Source organism: Pelophylax lessonae (genome assembly GCF_965119305.1).
Source record: "Pelophylax lessonae genome assembly, chromosome: 2".
NCBI classification, from domain to species: Eukaryota; Metazoa; Chordata; class Amphibia; order Anura; family Ranidae; genus Pelophylax; species Pelophylax lessonae.
In genome coordinates, this window is record NC_138769.1 from 80,403,554 (window position 1) to 80,422,714 (window position 19,161).

Genomic DNA, 19,161 nt, shown 5'->3' on the forward strand with positions numbered 1-19,161 from the left:
CGTCTACAAACTACGAGATGTATTTTTGATGTTTTTATTTATTTGTTTTTTTTTTGTTTTTTTTTACTAGTATTGGCTGTGATCAGTGACTTAAAGTGGGACTGCAATACTGCGGCAGAGAAATCGGACACTAAGTGACACTTTTGACACTTTTTTGGGAACCAGTGACACTAATACAGTGATCAGTGCCAAAAATATGCACTGTCACTGTACTAATGACACTGGTTGGAAAGGGGTTAACATCATGGGAAATCAAAGGGTTAACTGTGTGACTGACCTGTGTTTTACTACTTTGGGGGAGGGGCTTTTACTAATGGAAGGCATTGATCCATGTTCCTGCTTTACAGGAACACAGGATCAATGCCTTCCATACTGACAGAACAGCAATTTGCCTTGTTTACATAGACAGACTGCTGTTCTGCCTGTGTAACAAACGACCACTGGGTGCTGCACAAGCACAGCAGGAAAGAGCCTCCGACAGCTTGTATTCGTGCCCGAAAATGCAGTATCACGTATATATACTATATTACCTGATCCTGCATTTCCATGAACTTTAATGGCATCCCAGTCTTAGTCTGTAGGGTTAAATATGGAGTTGTTCCACCCTTTGCAGCTATAATAGCTTCAATCCTTCTGGGAAAGCTGTCCACAAGGTTTAGGAGTGTGTCTATGGGAATGTTTGACCATTCTTCCAGAAGCGCATTTGTGAGGTCAGGCACTGATATTGGAGAGAAGGCTTGGCTCGCAGTCTGCGCTCTAATTCATCCTGTTACATAATAGGTTTATGGGAAATCTCCATTAAAAGCTATAAATATTATTGTAATTAGAAATATATTTCAGTTAGAAGGAAATGGATGAAAAGCATGGAGTGTTGTGATGGTGTTACTGTAATTAGTTCCAGTTCAAAGGTTGGCCTTTTGTTTACCTTGATCACTACATGAATAGTACACAGCAGCCTTCGGCTGTGCCCAATATACATTTGCTAGGTACAGTGACCAATTAGGGAAAGCTATATGAGCCACAGTATAGAAAGGAGAGGGGATATAATGCTTTGTCACCAAGCTATGACCTCTTTTGTGTGTGGGAACACATAGCAGGCACCATGCCCCATCCTGAAGTGGAAAGGTAACTAACTTCCTGTAAAATGTGTATTGCGGATGGCCGGGCGTGATGTCATAACGACAGCCTCTGAGAGTAAAGAGACTGCCAGGGACTATCTGGTCCGCAGCAGTCTCTATGGTGTACTTCCGCCACCGGCGGATTTCTTCTCCGGCTCGCTGATCGCACGGGTGTGCCGGTAGAAGCACTGGAGGGTAGCAGAAGGTGAGCTCCCGCCGCCTATAAGAACAATCAAGTGGCTGAACAGCGGCTATGATTGTACTTACAGTGCAGGGAATCACCAGCTAAAAACAATGATATCTGAATGATGCCTGCAGCTGCAGGCATCATTCAGATATCCCCACTTAAATCCCAGGACGTCATATGATGTCCAGCAGTAAGGAAGTGGTTAACAATAATAACTATTGCTTTTAATACACTTCTATAAAGGCCTGTTTTTCCAGGCCCAGACTGGCAATCTACTAATTGAGGCAGATGACAAAATATGGATTGTGTAATTGTAGCACTATCTCCGCAGGAGCCATTTGAATATTTTGTTCCGTACTCTGCCTCCCAACCCCAAGAATAGCCTCAGCCCCACTGGCACACCTGGCAGTAATGTTAGCGCAATACCAAAGGAAATGGATACAAGTTGTACTGGACACAGAAATTATCTTTACTGTGAACTTTCTTTAAGAATGAAAAAAACAGACTGCAACAATAGTATTGCGTAATAGGCAAATATATATGTGTATAGTAAATCAAACTGCAATAAAAAGGACTAGATGTTATTAATGAAACCTCAAGGATAATATCTGACTGCTTTCAGGTGACTCCTCAAAGTGAATAACCTTGAGAGCAGAGGTAAACACACAAATTAGATACATTGTATTAAGGATGATAATTCTTCAAAGGATTAACTACCAACTTTACTGAAATTGGACTCTATGAGTCCAGACAGGAGGAGGGCAGAGGAATGACCTTGTTCTCTATGTCAGTTCTCTCCCTTCCGCGCCCCAGCACCACAGTCCCAAATGACAATGTTGACACAATACCTGATTCAGTGCTCTGAATTTACCCTCAAGGCCTAAACCCACTTGTATAGACTAAAGTCTTGAATGTAGATAGGGCCCGTGTGTCTTTGATTGACCTTTGTTGGTGCACTTGATGTTCTTTTAGTAAAGTGAACAAAGAGGATCCAAATAAGCAAAGCAGACACTATAACTGCTCAGCAGAGTGTAAGAGCATAACAGGTTCTCCTAATTAGATAAGGCAAAGAGATAGCACTGGTGCAGTGTTCTGGCTTAGGGAAGACTGGGCAGGTGTCCTCTCACCAATCTAGTGTCCGGAGGCCCAAATTTGAAAAGTCCTGGGACAAATCCTTGAGGTCGCCTGACTGGCCACCTTGTACTGAAGCACTACATGCTGTCAGGGACACCTGGGGATACACCTTGGGTCCTCTAATTAGCTCTGGATGTCCACCACCGACCTCAGAGCTATAGCAGGAACAGTCACACCAACTCAGGACTGCAGCACCCTTCTCCATCATCCAGTCTTCCTCTTGCCTCATGGTAGCTCTCCCAGGAAGCCTCTAGGGGTAAGAATCCTCCCCTCTCTCTGTGGGCTGGTGGGATGTGTAGTTTTTTTCCCCTAGGGATTACAATGGGGCAGCCTTTGCTGAGGACTACATGTCACAGAGTTCCTTGCATTTCTTGCAGTCCTTCCTGGATTGGCCAGCTCCCCCTGCCAATTGAGAAACAGGGAAGGGAGCTTAGTGGGCAGCTGTGTCTGTGAGTGCCTCCCACTAACTGCATAGCGAGAGAAGATGAGGAAGTGGGGAATTCCCCCGCAGCTGCTGACAGGCTGTGTGTCCCTGACTCAGCTTGTGTAAGCCTCCGGCTGCAGTGAGAGAATTCTGGGGCCAAAAAGCTGAAAAATAGGCAATTCTAACAATAGGAAGCATTTATTTTTTCTCGTAGGTTTGACAAAAAGGGTCTGCTTAATGCCTGACCCTGACATCAGGTCATTAACTTGACATTGATGACCACAGTTATTAAAAGAGAAGAATTGATTTTAGTATATGAGAGGTTTTGTAAATCAAATGTATGTAACTTTATACAGGGACCTGAAATTGCAGTAATTTTCTAAGCATCACAGAGCAAAGGCAAACTGACAGATTCTGGCTCAGGTAAAGCAATGCTAAGAGCAAAGCTAAAGTACAATTTGCAGGAACCTATTGTAGCCAAACAGATTTCACCTTTCTGAAGTCAGATGATTGACAATTATATATATATATATATATATATATATATATATATATATATATATATATATATATATATATCTTTGTCCACTGCAAGCTTTGAATGTTTCTTATAAAGAAAATAAAATGAAAAAAAAATAATGGAGAAAAAACAAAATCTGAACATTTAATTTACAAGTGCAATACATGTATTTATATCTTTTACTTGATTTGTAAGTCAAATGCAATTCCAGATAAAATATGCAAGCAATAAAATATGCAAATGCTGCATATTCAGAATGATGTGTATTATTCCTTTATTCGTGATTAACTAGAACAGACAGTCAGCATTGTTCCTAAATACATTCCGTGGGATGCCAATTTACTAAAGCAGATACTTAGAAGGGAGGAAAAAATCAGCTTCAAAAGGCTGCTAGATTATGATTCTTCTTATATCCCAAAAATAGGTCATGAATAAGAAAAAAGAAAGAACATAGGGATAAATGGCTGAAATATAAAGGATGAATAGAAGACATGTTCTCTATAGATATATGGAAATAGTTACAAGATATAATAAAAGAATCATCTCATGGGTTTCTCTACTTTTTTTGGAAAAGTGCACACATTTTATTCTGATATTTTCCATGATGGTTATCAAAAACTGAAATTTTTTCATGTTGTTGAAAAACGATGTAAAAATCAGTATAGACCATCTTTGTAATAAGTAAATGACATCTTCACACAGCTTATTCCTGCTCACACAAAGATAGCAGTGTATTTGCCCATATTAATATAGCACACCACTGAATAAACACATCTTTGCAATGCATCACTGTTATGAATTTTGTAATATTCACAGCTCTTATATTACTGATATAAGTAATTGTATGAGACTTTATTTTATTACATGTTAAGGTCCTTACCTTAGCTGAAGACCTAGAGTACCATCAATTGCTTGCACTAACTTTGCAAATGGCCCAGCCGAATTTGGCAGTACAGGTGATGTTACATTCACATTTCTAGAGTAGAACAAACATTATTTTTGTTACATGATATATTGTATACAATAAAAAAAAAAAAAAAAAAACAAGCAAAACTAAAGAACATAAGTAGCCAGTGATTTTGTATTAATGTATATTTTAGGAAATTTGAAGGCACAGTTTATGTATTTCATTTTATTACAAAGCAAAACAAATGGTCCTGGTTGCAATCAATGGTGAAAAATAAAGTTTCTGAACCTAATTTCAGTGAAATAATATAGATCCTTCGTAGATGGTCCTTACTGAAGTAAAAGGTCTGCCAGAGAAGTTGTCTGTGCTGCCTAATAGTCACTTACCCAAATTTAAAGTGATATTAAAGGCAGATTTTTTTTAAAATAACAAGCATGTCATACTTACCTGCTCTGTGCAATGGTATCACACAGAGCAGCCCCAAACCTCCCCTTCTTAGGTCCCCAGCCAGCGCTCATGGCCCCTCTCTCCTGCTAAGCTGCTTGCTAAGGGGGCACCAGAGCAGGCTCGCTCCTGAGCCACTGCTCTGTGTGTCCATTCACACAGAGAGAGGGAATTGGCCCCACTCTCTCCTCATTGGCTGATTGACAGTAGAGGGAGTCAATGACTCTAGCTGCTGCCTCAGCCAATGAGGAGAAAGAGACCCAGAAGAGCCACTGCTTTTGTGCACATCAATGGATCAAGATGGGGCTCCAGTAAGTATTGGAGGGGGGTGGGGGGAGGGCTGGGGGGCTGCTGCAAACAGAAGGATTTTTACCTTCATGCATAGAATGCATAAAGATAAAAAAACTTGAGCCTTTACTTCCACTTTAACGTTGCTAGAGCAGGATAAAGAGGAAGATAGTTCATTCAAAGGTTGCTTTTGGGCAGAATGGACACTTCCTTTATACATTTTCCTACCTGGGTCTAATATAATGGAAAAAAAAAAGGTTGCCCAGGCAAACATAGAAAGTACAATAAGCAGGTTTCCCAGGTTTATTGTTGTGCTGCGTCTTCGTCTCCAATTCAAAGCTACCTAATAAAAGTTCTAGCAGAAATTCCTGTTGAGGAAAGTGGTTACCCCAGGTGGCTAACTGTGTGCTGGGTAACTGGTCAATTAGAGCTCAGCGCTCAGCTCCTCAGAGCCCTCAATAGTTCTTCAAGGCATGTCTTTAAAATATCCCTGCAGTTTCCTCCTACTTTCCCTGGGCAGAGCCATGTTCTAAGGTCACTTGGACTTTTAAGAGGATCTTCTCCTTATAGCCGGTTCACACTATTACAACTTGCCAGGCGACTTGGTCAGCCTGGCACGTTGCGCACCGCCGGGTCCATTGAGTAGTACAGGACCGGTTCTAATAGGAGCGACACAAGTCGCACCAACTTAGAAAAAGGGTCCTGTACTACTTCGGGGGGCGACCTGGAGGTGACTTGCATAGACATTCATTTTATGAAGTCCGTGCAAGTCGCACCGAAGTTGCGGTGCACGCGACTTCACAGGCCCCCCCCCTTAAGTCGGAGCGACCTAATGTGAACGGGGGCTTATAGGATCAGGGAAGAAAAAAAAAGGTTCTTTAGAATGGTGCAGGGTTTAGGCTAAATAATCAGTTTTTTTTTCTGGACACACGCCTTTAATTATACTGTTTTGTTTTATTGTATTTTTTAATAGTTGTTTTATTAGTCACTTTATACAATTTAGTTTTACAGATAAATATTTGTCAGATTTTTCATCCAATTTTTGCCAGTGGCCATAGCCACTTCCAATAATTACTGTGTTTTCTTCTGTCTGGGAGTGCTCCCCCCGACCCCCATTGGGAGAACACAGAAGCTCAGAGGGGGGTATTCCCCCATCAACACTGACTTTATGGTTCAAATTATTTACATACCAGTTTTGAGAATTTTTACGCAATTTTTCTTTTTTTTTATCATTTTAATTAGGTTTCCATATCACCCACAATGTATCATTTTTTCTCAGCAGTCATGTTCTCCTTTTTGTGTAAATATTTTGACACTCATTACTTTTGACTGGTTTTTAATTATAACTTCATGGAGGGGGTACTGTATTGATATCAGATTGATATGAAAATCTTTTTATGTTCTTTCTAGCCCTAATGAAGGGGGAACTTAGACCCCTGCAAAGCATTAGCTACGTTTTAAATTACACTTCTGATTTTTAATGGAATGGAGTTGTATCTGGACCTCTTAGCAGTGGTGTGGTGCTTCAATTTCAACTCTGGAAAAATCCTAGGACATTGCTAAGGATTTTGTTAAGAGACTCCCAGCTGTTACTGTTCACCTTCACAACCACAGGAGGGTGAGGGTGCTCTTATTCTCCCCTGATGAAGTATCTCTGAGCTCAATGTTTAAGAATTCACTCATGTGATGGTAAAGGTGTAACATAGCAATAACCTTAGCAACACCCTATGAGTTACAAGTATCTGGGGGTGCTCATAGATTATAAACTGGGCTGGAGCAAGAACACTGAGCTGCTCTATAGGTAGGGCATCTACTTTTTGAGGAGACTGAGGTCATTTAACATCTGCCAGAGGACTCTGAATTTTTTTTTTTGAGTCTTTGGTGGCCAGCGCTCTCCTGTATGCAGTGGCATGCTGGGGAAGTAGGCTTAGAGTGGCTAACACCAACAGACTCAACAAACTAATTTGCAAGGCAAGTGATGTTGTTGAATTAAAATTGGAGTCTTTAACAACAGTGTTAGAGAGGAGAATGTTGATCAAGGTACATTCAATCTTGGACAACTCCTCCCACCCACTCCTCAATACGACCAATACAAAGGTACATTCAATCTTGGACAACTCCTCCCACTCACTCCTTTTTACAACCACGATGCACCACAGAGCGACACATGAAACCATTTTTGCCTGTGGCCATCAAGTTATAAAATTCTTCTCTGTGAGGGCTGGATGTGAAGATTTAATTTTGGTTTATAATCAGGATTTTATGTTCTTTTTATAGTATGTTGGTATTATGTTCATTATTATTTGGGATAATGTTAGAGAAAGCAGTATATTATTTGCATTTTATATTTTAATTTTGTGTTATTTATTCTACGTTGTATTTTAATTGTATGGATGGCTTATTAGAGTGTAGTTTAAATTTGTTTTATTTGGTGCTAATGGCTGTTATTGGTAATTTTATTATGTCTTTGTATCTTGTCCTGTTCATTGTTGTGATCTTGTGTTGTCTTGTTGAGTGTGACTGTGTCACAACAATTTCCAAATTTCCCTTTGGGATTAATAAAAGTATTCTGTATTCTGTATCTTCCAGTCAGCCTTCATGAGGTACGTAAATAACATACACCTATATCAAGGGCAATTATTCAACTTTGGTCATAGCTGCACATTTTGTATTTCTCAAACAGACACCCCTTATCTACAAAAGAAGTTGTTTTGGTAAAGGTAAATTAATCCTTTAACACTTTTTTGAAACAATTAACCTTCTGTTTGGACCAATTTCTGTAGCTATTCTACATAGCTCTTACAATAAATATTCTTTTTTGCATATGGAGCTTAAACTTCTTCCCTTCCAGACTCAAAAGGTGCCCTTGGGTCTTTATTGTTTTCAAATGGAACTTCAATCAAACCATGTTCTTTCCATTGGATAGTATTGAAAGGGCTAGAACATCTGTCAGGTTTTATGCTCTCCATGTCCCCATTGGTGGAGATGTCCCTTTATTTCCTGTTCCCATGTCAGTGATGACAGTGATTAGAAAATGAAGACAGACAATAAAAAAACCATGACAAAGGTATTAACCCTGCCTTGATCTATAACCAGAAAAGTAGAAAAGAAACATGACGGAGTCACAATTTCTGTGATATTCAATCTCTTAAATGAAAATGACATGTTTGACCCGCTCCTTAGAAATAGCTGTTTGTGTCCCAGAGAAACTATGACTTGTTACAGACTAATTAAACTGCACTCCGAATATAATTTGAAAATATATTTTACCATTAACATGGCAAAAGTTTTCATTAACATTTCAAAGGTATTTAAAAAAATATTTCAGCAAAGTTTTCCTAATTACCAGTTGATGAGGGCTCAGTTAAGAAGTACGCAGGCTCTGAAAACAAGTAGTTAACCCATGCTAGGTCAGATAAGTTCAGCTATTTCTTTTTTCCAGCAATAAAATTTATGCAAACTAACATCTCACTCTGCAGAAAGGGAATTTGACTGGGAGCTCTGACATGTCACTAATCCTGATCCAGTGCAGCTCTTGAAGATAATACCACCCAGACGTACATAAGCTCAGGTATAAGAAAATATGTTTCTTTCAAAAAGAATGTCCACTATTTTTCCTAGTTAATAAGCAGTAAGTCTGCTTGACATTTGCTCTAAAACTGTAATATGTCAGATTTGAGGCTTAGAGATTACACACTGACAGATTTTAGAAGCGTTTAGCTATATGACTTTCCATGATGTACTGTATTATTTATATAAGTAGGCAATTTCTTAAAAAAAATATTTCGGGATTATCAGCTGTTTGGCAGAAACAAAGTTATTGCCATCATTTTATTTTGTTACAAAAGCATGAGTGCTTAAGTAAACTGCTATACAATTATAAAAGCAATCAGTGCAGTCATTAGCTTCCAAATTATTGGATTGTATGTGGGCTGTTTTACAATGAACATGTGGATTGCATGAGGTGGTCATCATTTTTCTAGAATACTTAAAGCCAAACTCCACCTTCCCACTTTCCAGTCCTGCCCTGTCTTTAATGGATTCTCCCAGCATAAAATATTATTTTTGGTAATCATATATATATATTTTTATATAGCTTTTTCAGCTGTCAACAAGCCTTTCAAGGAATGCTCTTCCTCTTCTCGCCAACCTACCACTGGTCTGTCTTCAATAGTGCTTCATTAATGTAATGGCATTTATATTGTTCTCTGCATCATGTGAGCCCAGGGGCAGCATGAGTACTCCCATATTAGACTGCATTCACAGAAAGTGGGTTAAATTGAATTGATCTGATGGGTGGGCCTGCAGGGGACATTGTCCTGTTAAAATACATGGCTTTCCCTGAAAAAGATTATGTCTTGATGGGAGCATATGCTGCTCTAAAACCCTTGATATATGTTTCAGCATTGATGGTGTGCTGTCAGTTCCATATGAACTAATGCATCCTCATACCATTGAAGATACAGGCTTTTGAACAGAGCACTGATAACAAGCTGGAAGGGAAGGCCCCTCTCCTCTTGAGTTCAGAGGGCACAGCGCCCAAGGTTGCCAGAAGGAATTTAGAATTTCAATTCATCTGACCACAGAACACTTTTTTCCACTTTACAATAGACCATTTAAATTGAGCTTTGGCCCAGAGAAGGCAGCAGCTATGATGATAATGTAAACTGTGCACCCCAAAAGGCTGTGTGAGAGAGCCAGGTAACCATGTTGTCCAGAATCCTAAGTCAGCCTTGACATTTTGTAACAATAGTGGGCACATAGCAACTGTGAGCCCCCCTTTCAGATCTAGCTATAATCTCAAGAGTGCATCTTCTTAGTCATTTAACTTGAGTAAACAGTTTGCTAAGGATTTGGACACTTCAAATGAACTTTGGAATAGCAAAAACCATCCTGCTGACCTTTACTTAGCAGAAAACTAATACACAGGCATTTGCCAGAGCTGTAAATATCTAATTTAGGCCTTTACAGGAGTTCTGACATGGAACACTGGCACGGTTTTCTTACTATTTTTATGTCTGCTAACAATAAACATTCAGAATACTATCATTTTCCTCTGAGGGAATTTATTTCTCTCTCGTCCTGAAGAATTCGAACTTCAGTATATTTCATAACTCCTGAGATGTGAGCAGTTCCATTAGGAAAATTACATATTTACCTGTATCAATAATTTGGCTGCATTTTAGGCCAAAATAAACACTGTATTAATAGGTACTGGAAGCAAACTGAACACGTTACCTCTCCTAGGTGAATAGCTATCAGATAACCATCATATTTGGATTCATTTAATAGGTATTATCATGCTTGACAATAATATACAAGTTAACAGACAGTAAACTGTAGATTTTTAAAGATACTAATACCTATATAAAACTTTATCTGTGGGAGGACAACTCCATGGTCACAAACCTGTGACATCCCACCTGCTACTCCATGGACCTCTTGATTAGTCAGATACTTTTTGTCCTCATAGACCAAAAAAGAGGGGCTACATCCACAGCCTACAACTCTCTTTTTACCATCAAAACAAGGAGCTTCTGCCAAGACTTATGAGAATCACTGATCCATCTTGCTCATTGATTGGATTTTGCTGAACCAGGTTTGTCATGTATTTTTCATTCCTAAACCCTTTTAATTGAAGAATCCCTGTCTCTTTGAAGAGCACTACTATATGGTAAATGAATATATAAAATTGCAGTGCTTTGAAATATTTGTAGAAAGTCTCAGTTGGACAGTACCCATGCCCTACTCCAAGAAAAGTCCAAAAATAGTTCAAATCTCTCGCGACTGCCCAGTAGAGGATTCTCAAATAGATCATTCCGGTATAACATGTAAATAAAACAAAGTCCGATATAGTGTAATACTGTGATGAGCAGGTAATAGAAGAGGGGACGGGTCACACCAGTGATGGGGGTTTTAAATAAACACCACATGCTTTCTTCCTTCTTCCCCACATGCAGTGCAAACTCACCAGATTAATAATCCCAAAAGGCATATCAGGTGGTTAGCAACTCCCACCATCAAAGCTTCATCTCCCACAATCAGAGCTTCCAGAGGTAAACTCTCATACACATTAAAGGAGAGAAAACACTGGTGATTATATTAAAAATAGAATCCTATTTATTGTTTCCAGTAAAAAACATACAAAGCATGATTACTCACACATGTCACGCCACTGCAAGCATCACAGAGACGCAACTGGAATAGGCAACCATGCCCAACGCGTTTCCAACCAATGTTGATCATCAAGGGGCATAACACCATACAGATACTAAACCCATTTTATATCAAACAATCATGAGATATTAACCTACTTCCTGTGTTCTATTTTCCGGGAGGTGGTCCGGCGCGTCACTTCTGGTTTCGGCGCCATTTTCCCTTAGTCTGGCGTGTCATTTCTGGTTTCAGCACCATTATACCTTAGTCCGGCGCGTCATATCTGGTTCAGGCACCACACTAATGTAGTCTCACTGCAGCATTGCTCGAGATCCACAGTGCAGGTCCGAAGCATCCTCGGGAGTGATATCACAACAATCAACCCTCACACTCGGAAGGCATCAATACATACAACAACCAAACGCAACCGCACTATATGGTATATATCTGGATATATCTCTGTGTCTGTGATGACAGTGTGTATTACAGACATTTATTTAACTTCATAATGTTATTGCTAATATTGTGAATGTTTGATATTTTACAATAAAAGTATCTGGTGGCAGTGATTGATTTGGGGTATGAAGGGTTAAATGCTTAGTTAATCAAACCTAGCAACAATTACTCTCAGTCTGATTGTGCTCCTGCGAGCTGGAAAATCTTTGTACAGCGTGAGGCTGAGAGGGTCAGTGACATCACAGTGTGAGTTTGATCAGCCATTTTTCACAAGTTGGTGAAGGTAGTTGGGGACTATTGCATCCATCACAGCAGTGTTTTTGGATCATGTTCAGATATGGCTTCTTCTTTGTATGATAGAATTTTAACTTGCAATTTTAGATGGCATGGTGAACTGTGTTTACAGACAGTGATTCTTGGAAGTATTTCTGAACCCATGCAGTGATGTCCATCACAAAATAATGCTGTGCTTGTTTTTAATGCAGTGCTGTCTGAGGGCCTGAAGATTGCGGGCATCCAATACTGCATTTTGGCCTTGTCCCTTGCAAAAAAATTTTTCAATCTTTTGATGATATTATGTACTGAAAATTATGATGTATTTAAAGTCTTTACAATTTCACATTGAGGAACAATATTCTGAAATTATTTGACAATGTTTAGAAGAAGCTTTTTATTGTTTGCTGAACCTCTGCCCATTCTTAATTCTGAGACACTCTTACTTTTTAAGATGCTCTTTTTATTCCCAATTAAATTACTAACTTGTTGCCGAATAACCTAATTAGTTGCTCAATGTCCTTCCAGCTTTTCCTTTTTAGTACCACTTACTAAACAGTATAAACTAAACTTAGTAATAAACTTAGCTTTATGTTGCCCTGTACCAACTTTTTTGAGGCAGGTTTCTGCCATCAATTTAAAAATTACCTTACCTCCTTTATAAAAAGGTTTACACATTTGATGTGTTTTCTCTTTTCTGTTGTACATAAATTACAGGTTTATGAAATTTGAAAAACGTTGCATTCTGTTTTTATGTAGATTTTAAACATTGTCCCAACTTTTTTGTAATTGGGGTTGTAACTTGTAAATACATTAGTATAAATGAAAGTCTGGCCTTTATGTGTAACTGTGGTAACTAATGGTAATAGTGTAACGGTAGTAATTAACTGTGGTGATTGTAGAGTGACTAGGTGTCCCGAGAGCTGCACATCAAGTCAAGACCTGCTGTATAATAGTGAATGGCAGTCTCAGCCTGGACCCCCACCAGGTTACGCCCCCTGATGTGGCGGGGGTCCAGGCCGAGACTGCCATTCACTATCATAAAGCAGGTCTTGACTTGATGTTTGGCTCTCGGGGCACCTAGTCACTCTCTACCATTGCCTGGAGCATAGACAAGCTCCCTTCCTGGCCAGCACTCACAGAGGTGGGCCCAGGATTTCATTCCCATACAGTCTGTTTGGCACACACATATCCTTGGTTCGATGTGGCAGACTATTGACATTCAAGAATTTTTATTTTCATAACCAGCAGTAAATTATCTTAAACCTTTATTTGCCTCTTTAACTGCAGGCACTGTGGCAGCTTAATCTCACCCTGCTCCCTCTTCCAACAGTGACCTAGCAGCCTTCCAGCCTTCCTATGTAAATGTAAAAACCTGCTACCAAGACACTGATAAAACTGCTGAGAAACTTTGTACATTAATTTGTTTATAGAAATAAAATTGTGTACCAGTCGCATGCACACGTGAATGTGCAATGTATATGTAAAGCGCTGCGTAAATTGACAGCACTATATAAGTACCTGAAATAATAATAATAATATATTAACCACTTCTGGACCAGAAGATTTTCCCCCTTAATGATGAGGCCATTTTTTGCGATTCAACACTGCGTTACTTTAATAGACAATTGTGCAGTCATGCAATGCTGTACCCCAATAAAATGGATGTCCTTTTTTCCCACAAATAGAGCTTTCTTTTGATGGTATTTGATCACCTGTGTGATTTATATTTTTTGCGCTATAAACAAAAAAAAAAACAGCAACTCTGAAAAAAAAATATATATATATTTTTCACTTTCTGCTATATAACATTCCCAAAGAAATTTAAAAATCTAATTTTTTCATCATTTTAGGCCAATTTGTATTCTGCTACATATTTTTGGTAAAGAAAATCCCAATAAATGTATTTTGATTGGTTTGGGCAAAAGGTATTGTGTCTACAAACTAGGGGAAATATTTATGTCATTTTTATTTATTTATTTATTTTTACTAGTAATGGCAGCGGTCAGCGATTTTTAGCGTGACTGCGACATTGCAGCAGACAGATCGGCCCCCTAACTGACATTTTTGACACTTTTGGGGGGACCAGTGACATTACTACAGTAATCAGTGCTAAAAATATGCACTGTTACTGTAATAATGACACTGACAGGGAAGGGGTTAATCCAGGGGCGATCAAAGAGTTAAGTGTGAGCTTAGGGGGTGTTTTCTAACTGTGGGGGGATGGGCTTGTGAAATCAATACAGAGACCTGTGTTCCTAAATAGGAGGAACACAGGAGCTCTGTAGTGATTCCTGTGAGAACGACGGTCTGCTATGTTTACAACAGCAGACCTTCTTTCTCTGTTCACGGGGAGCAATTGCGGGTGCCTGGTAGCATTCGGGGCGCCGACCCTGTGCATCGGCTTCTCGGCTGGCAAGTGGGCATGTGTGTGACCCCGGGATCGCTCCCGTGGACCGCTGTACACGCGAACCTGAATAAAGAGATCCTCCGAGCAACCTCAAGGTTCTAAATTAATAAATAAGTTATCTGCTGCAGACACTCCACTTCTCATAACAGTGTAAACAAATTAGAATAAATAAATAGTGCTGCGCAAATAAATGATCATAAAAACTTGCAATGCGTTAAAAAATGGCATATAAAACCAAAACATTTTTTTAAAGTAGTATATAATATTAAAGTGCCAATATAAATATATAAAGTCCCATTAAAGTATAAAGATTATAAAGAAAGTCCAGTGAAGGTCGTGAATGGTGGTGTTGAAAAATAATATAATAAATACAGTCCAACCAATGGTGATTCAACCAATATAAAGTGATCTGTGCTCCCAGGAACGAGTGACCAGAGTGTCACAGTAGACAGCCCACCGTGCACCCCCTTGTGAGTAGATGCTCACATTAGATCTCTATTAGAAAGCGCATGGGTATGAAGATCCTAAAGATCATCCATCCGTATCCTCATGGCTCCTCTCATCCACAGTAATGAAGACTGGCTTGCAGTATCACTCAGTGCAGCATTTATATGAAAGCAAAAAAACTTATAATAGTGCATGAAATCCTTCAAAAACGTTTTTATTTAGATAGAAGTAAATGGTCTCACTCACATGTGTGGGTGCATAATATGCACATAAAACAATCACATCAGCAAACAATCCAATAGGTGATGGCAGAAATTGTGGTGGTATAGTGGGAGAAACCGTTCAGTGCTGCCTTCCTGGGAGCACAGATCACTTTATATTGGTTGAATCACCATTGGTTGGACTGTATTTATTATATTATTTTTCAACACCACCATTCACAACCTTCACTGGACTTTCTTTATAATCTTTATACTTTAATGGGACTTTATATATTTATATTGACACTATTGGCACTTTAATATTATATACTACTTTAAAAAAATGTTTTGGTTTTATATGCCATTTTTTCACGCATTGCAAGTTTTTATGATTCATGCGAACCTGCTGACCTGCCGCCGTATAACTGTGGCGGCTGGTCAGCAAGTGGTTAATGAAAAAAAAGTGCTGCACTATCTATCTATAATTAAACACAATTACAAAAGTGACTTTGCTTATTAAAGCACTAATAAAGTCATGATAAAATATGTATCTGTATCATTCAAATAAAACCCATCAGCAACACAGTTAAAAACATATTATAAGAAATTATAAAGAAATCCCAGATAAGTGAAACAATCTTGGGTATATAACAATGATGATGTCGGGTGTGCACCTGATGACATAATCTGTGATTAAAATGTGGTGTGTTTTTATTCGCCATACATGTGAGGGCATTTTATCTTTTAAAAAAGTGTTTTGACTACAGTGAGCAGTACGGTCTGTTTTCTTTGATTTGAGCTTGAAAAGTATACCCTCTACCTAAGGCAGAAGAGTAGCTGGGCTTCAATGATCATGAGAACAGTGAGGAATCAGCCCAGAACTATATGGGAGAATCTTGTCAATGATCTCAAGGCAGCTGGGACCAAGAAAACAATTGGTAACACACTACACCACGAAGGACTGAAATCCTCCAACGCCCGCAAGGTTCCCCTGCTCAAGAAAGAACATGTACAGGCCTGTCTGAAGTTTGATAATAAACCTCTGAATGATTCAGAGGAGAACTGGGTGAAAGTGTTGTTGCCTTATGAGGAGTTTATGTGTAATCTCCATTAGCAACTGGAAATAAATGTGTGTATATAAATATATTCTTATGGGATATTGGGTTTTGGTTTTTACTAATAGTTTGATCAAATTAAATGTACCCATTTGTGTGAACACAGTTTGCAGGTTTAGTATAAGAAATAATTGATTTACCAATTCCTTTTTGAACTGCAGGAATGTTAGATTGGGCTAAAACTGTGTGTGTCCCTAAAGATGTTCTGCTATTTACCCATCGTAAATTTGTATGCGAGAAAAGACAGCACCTTAATTAAGTTCCTTTTCGCAGACTTTACAGGGCCGAGGTAATAATTTAGACCAGACCGCTACACTTCCTTCGTTATCTCTGCCTCCACTTCAAAGACTCTCTTTAGTTATGTAATGAAGGTGGCCATCTGTTAGGGAATGGACAATTTGCCCAGGGTATGACCTTGCATACCTAATGCCCCATTCAAGAGGAGTTTACCTGGCAAAAAATATACCTCCCCCCCCCCAGAAAGGAGGTGCTGGTGAGGGGCTGAAATATGCTGAAGCTAGGGGGGAGGGGGAAATTATCCAATCCTGGATGAGATATGCCCGGAGGAAGGAGAGGGGTAAGATAGCTCCACCAATTGAAATGGCCCTATGCAAGTCTGAAATATAGGTGTATATTAGTTTCATTGACCTGAAAGGGGACCCCATATTATATTATACCACTGGTAAATATGAGGACATCTCCTAGCACTTATATGTGTTTTCTGTCCTGCTGTTCATATCTTAATGTTTTGACTATCATGCTCTGTATTCGTTCATTTAACCTATGATTTTTTTTTTCCTTTTCTGTACTTTAGATAGATTACTGTGTATTAGTTTAGGCCTCCTTGCCATTAACCAATACATTTCTGTTGTTGTGTTAAAGCTTTTACTCATGGTAAAAGAACCCTTATTAACGCAAATCATATTGGAGATATATTAAATCTCAAAATATAACTTACTGGTAACAGTGTTGTGGTCAGATGAAGCCAAAATCAAGCTCTTTGGCATCAACTCAACTTGCTGTATTTGGAGGAGGAGGAATGCTATGACCACAATAACTCCATCCCCACTGTCAAACATGGCGGTGGAAACATTATGCTTTGGAGGTGTTTTTCTGCTAAGGGGACAGGACAACTTCACCACATCAAAGGGACGATGGACAGGACCATGTACTGTCAAATCTTGGGTGAGAACCTCCTTCCCTCAGCCAGGGCATTGACAATTGGTAGTGGATGGGTATTCCAGCATGACAATGACTGAAAACACACAGCCAAGACAACAAAGGAGTGGCTCAAGAAGAAGCACATTAAGGTCCTGGAATAGCCTAGCCAGTCTCCAGACCCTAATCCCATAGAAAATATGTGGAGGGAGCTGAAGGTTAAAGTTACCAAATGTCAGCCTCAAAACCTAAATGACTTGGAGAGGATCTGCAAAGAGGAATAGGACAAAATACCTCCTCAGATGTGTGCAAACCTGGTGGCCAACTACAAGAAACATCTGATCTCTGTGATTACCAACAAGAGTTTTTCCACCAAGTACTAAGTCATGTTTTGCTAAGGGGTTAAATATGTTTTTCACTCATTAAAATGCAAATCAATTTATAACTTTTTTGAAATGCGTTTTCCTGGATTTTTTTGTTGTTATTTTGTCTCTTTCTGTTAAAATAAACCTACCATTACAATTATAGACTGATCATTTCTTTGTCAGTAGGCAAACTTACAAAATCAGCAGGGGATCAAATACTTTTTTCCCTCACTGTACACATTTTGTAATGACTTTATTAGTGCTTAAGCTAGCTTATTCATGTTTGCACTTCATTATTAGATTCTTGATATATAAGTGTTTGATTATAGCGCAGCAAACTTTGTTCTCATTACAGATAAATTGATGTCTGCAGCTAAAGATGTCAGTGAGAGCTTATTTTAAATGTTATTTATTGCCTATTCAGAATGTTCAAATAGGACTATAAATATGTGAATGACCATAGTCTGACCACAGAAAGCAGAGAGTAGTTTCTGAGATCCTATATTTTAGCACAATTTATAAAGGGTTATATAGCTATGCCTGCCACTTTGTTGTGTAACATTTTCCTTTTTAAACTTATTTTTTTTTTTCCTATTGATAAAAGTGCATGTCTTTCTTTACTAGAGGCTTTAGCCAGATTGCCCATTTTTCAGTTCATTATGCTAATATTTTCAGCGAGGCTATGGGGCACTGCAAATGGCCTAAATGCGTGGCATTAGAAACTACTCCATGTTTTTTTTTGTTTTTGTTTTTTTTTAACCACTGCCCCTTGACTGCAGAGTAAACTTTATTCATTGGTTGAGATGTAAAATGCACAATTTATTTTTAGTAATACAGCAATACATGTAGTTTATGTGCAAGCATCTGAATTTGACCTGGTATCATCCTCTAGCAGCTCTGTACAGCAGAGCTCAGGCTGGGATAGGGAAAAGCAGCACAAGGAGCCAGTCAGATGTACTGCAGTGCAAGGCGCCTGCTAACTGGTGGAGATAACAGAGTGACAGAGCAATGAGCTCATCAGTGTGCCTCTTCTCCATTCACTGTCCAGTCACAGTAGGGGGGTACCTGAGAAAGTGAAACTGCAGCATAGAAAGATTAGGTCCCATCCCCTGCCAGACAGGGCTGTATTGTTTAGCAGAGGTTTGTAAATTTCAGAACCGCTGAATACTTTGTCAGGTAAAACAGCTGTCATAAATGTATATAATCTATGTATTTAGCAGTTTGCCAAGAGTTCAGTTAGAAATCTCTTAATATAGAAATAATATTTTAGAAAATTACAGTCTACAGGACTTCAGAAAGTTTCATACATTCCTTGTTCAGCAGCCAGCCCCTCATTCTCCTGCTCCCTGTGCCTGCGCTTCCTCGCCCCCGTTCATCATGTGGTTTCCTGGCCTCATCGGGGTCACAAGTCCCAAATCCCTCCATCCACCGCCCTCCATCCACCCACACCAGCAGCTATTTGTCTGCCTCTGCACTCTTGTTTGCCTGATTTGTGAGCACTCGGCTCCTCTTGTGCACCTTGCCTCTGTCTCTTATTCTGTCTCTCTTCCCTTTGCTTT

At 39.2% G+C, this 19,161-nt stretch overlaps 1 protein-coding gene across 1 annotated transcript in view; it reads right to left on the reverse strand.

Annotated features, from left to right (window-relative positions):
• The window catches only part of TMPRSS15 (transmembrane serine protease 15), a gene marked incomplete at its 5' end in the record, with an annotated part of 640,117 nt that overhangs the window by 134,686 nt on the left and 486,270 nt on the right, over window positions 1-19,161 (reverse strand). Inside the window, 1 exon segment of the mRNA XM_082246136.1 lies at window positions 4,264-4,359. Coding sequence (XP_082102262.1) covers window positions 4,264-4,359 — 96 coding nt within the window.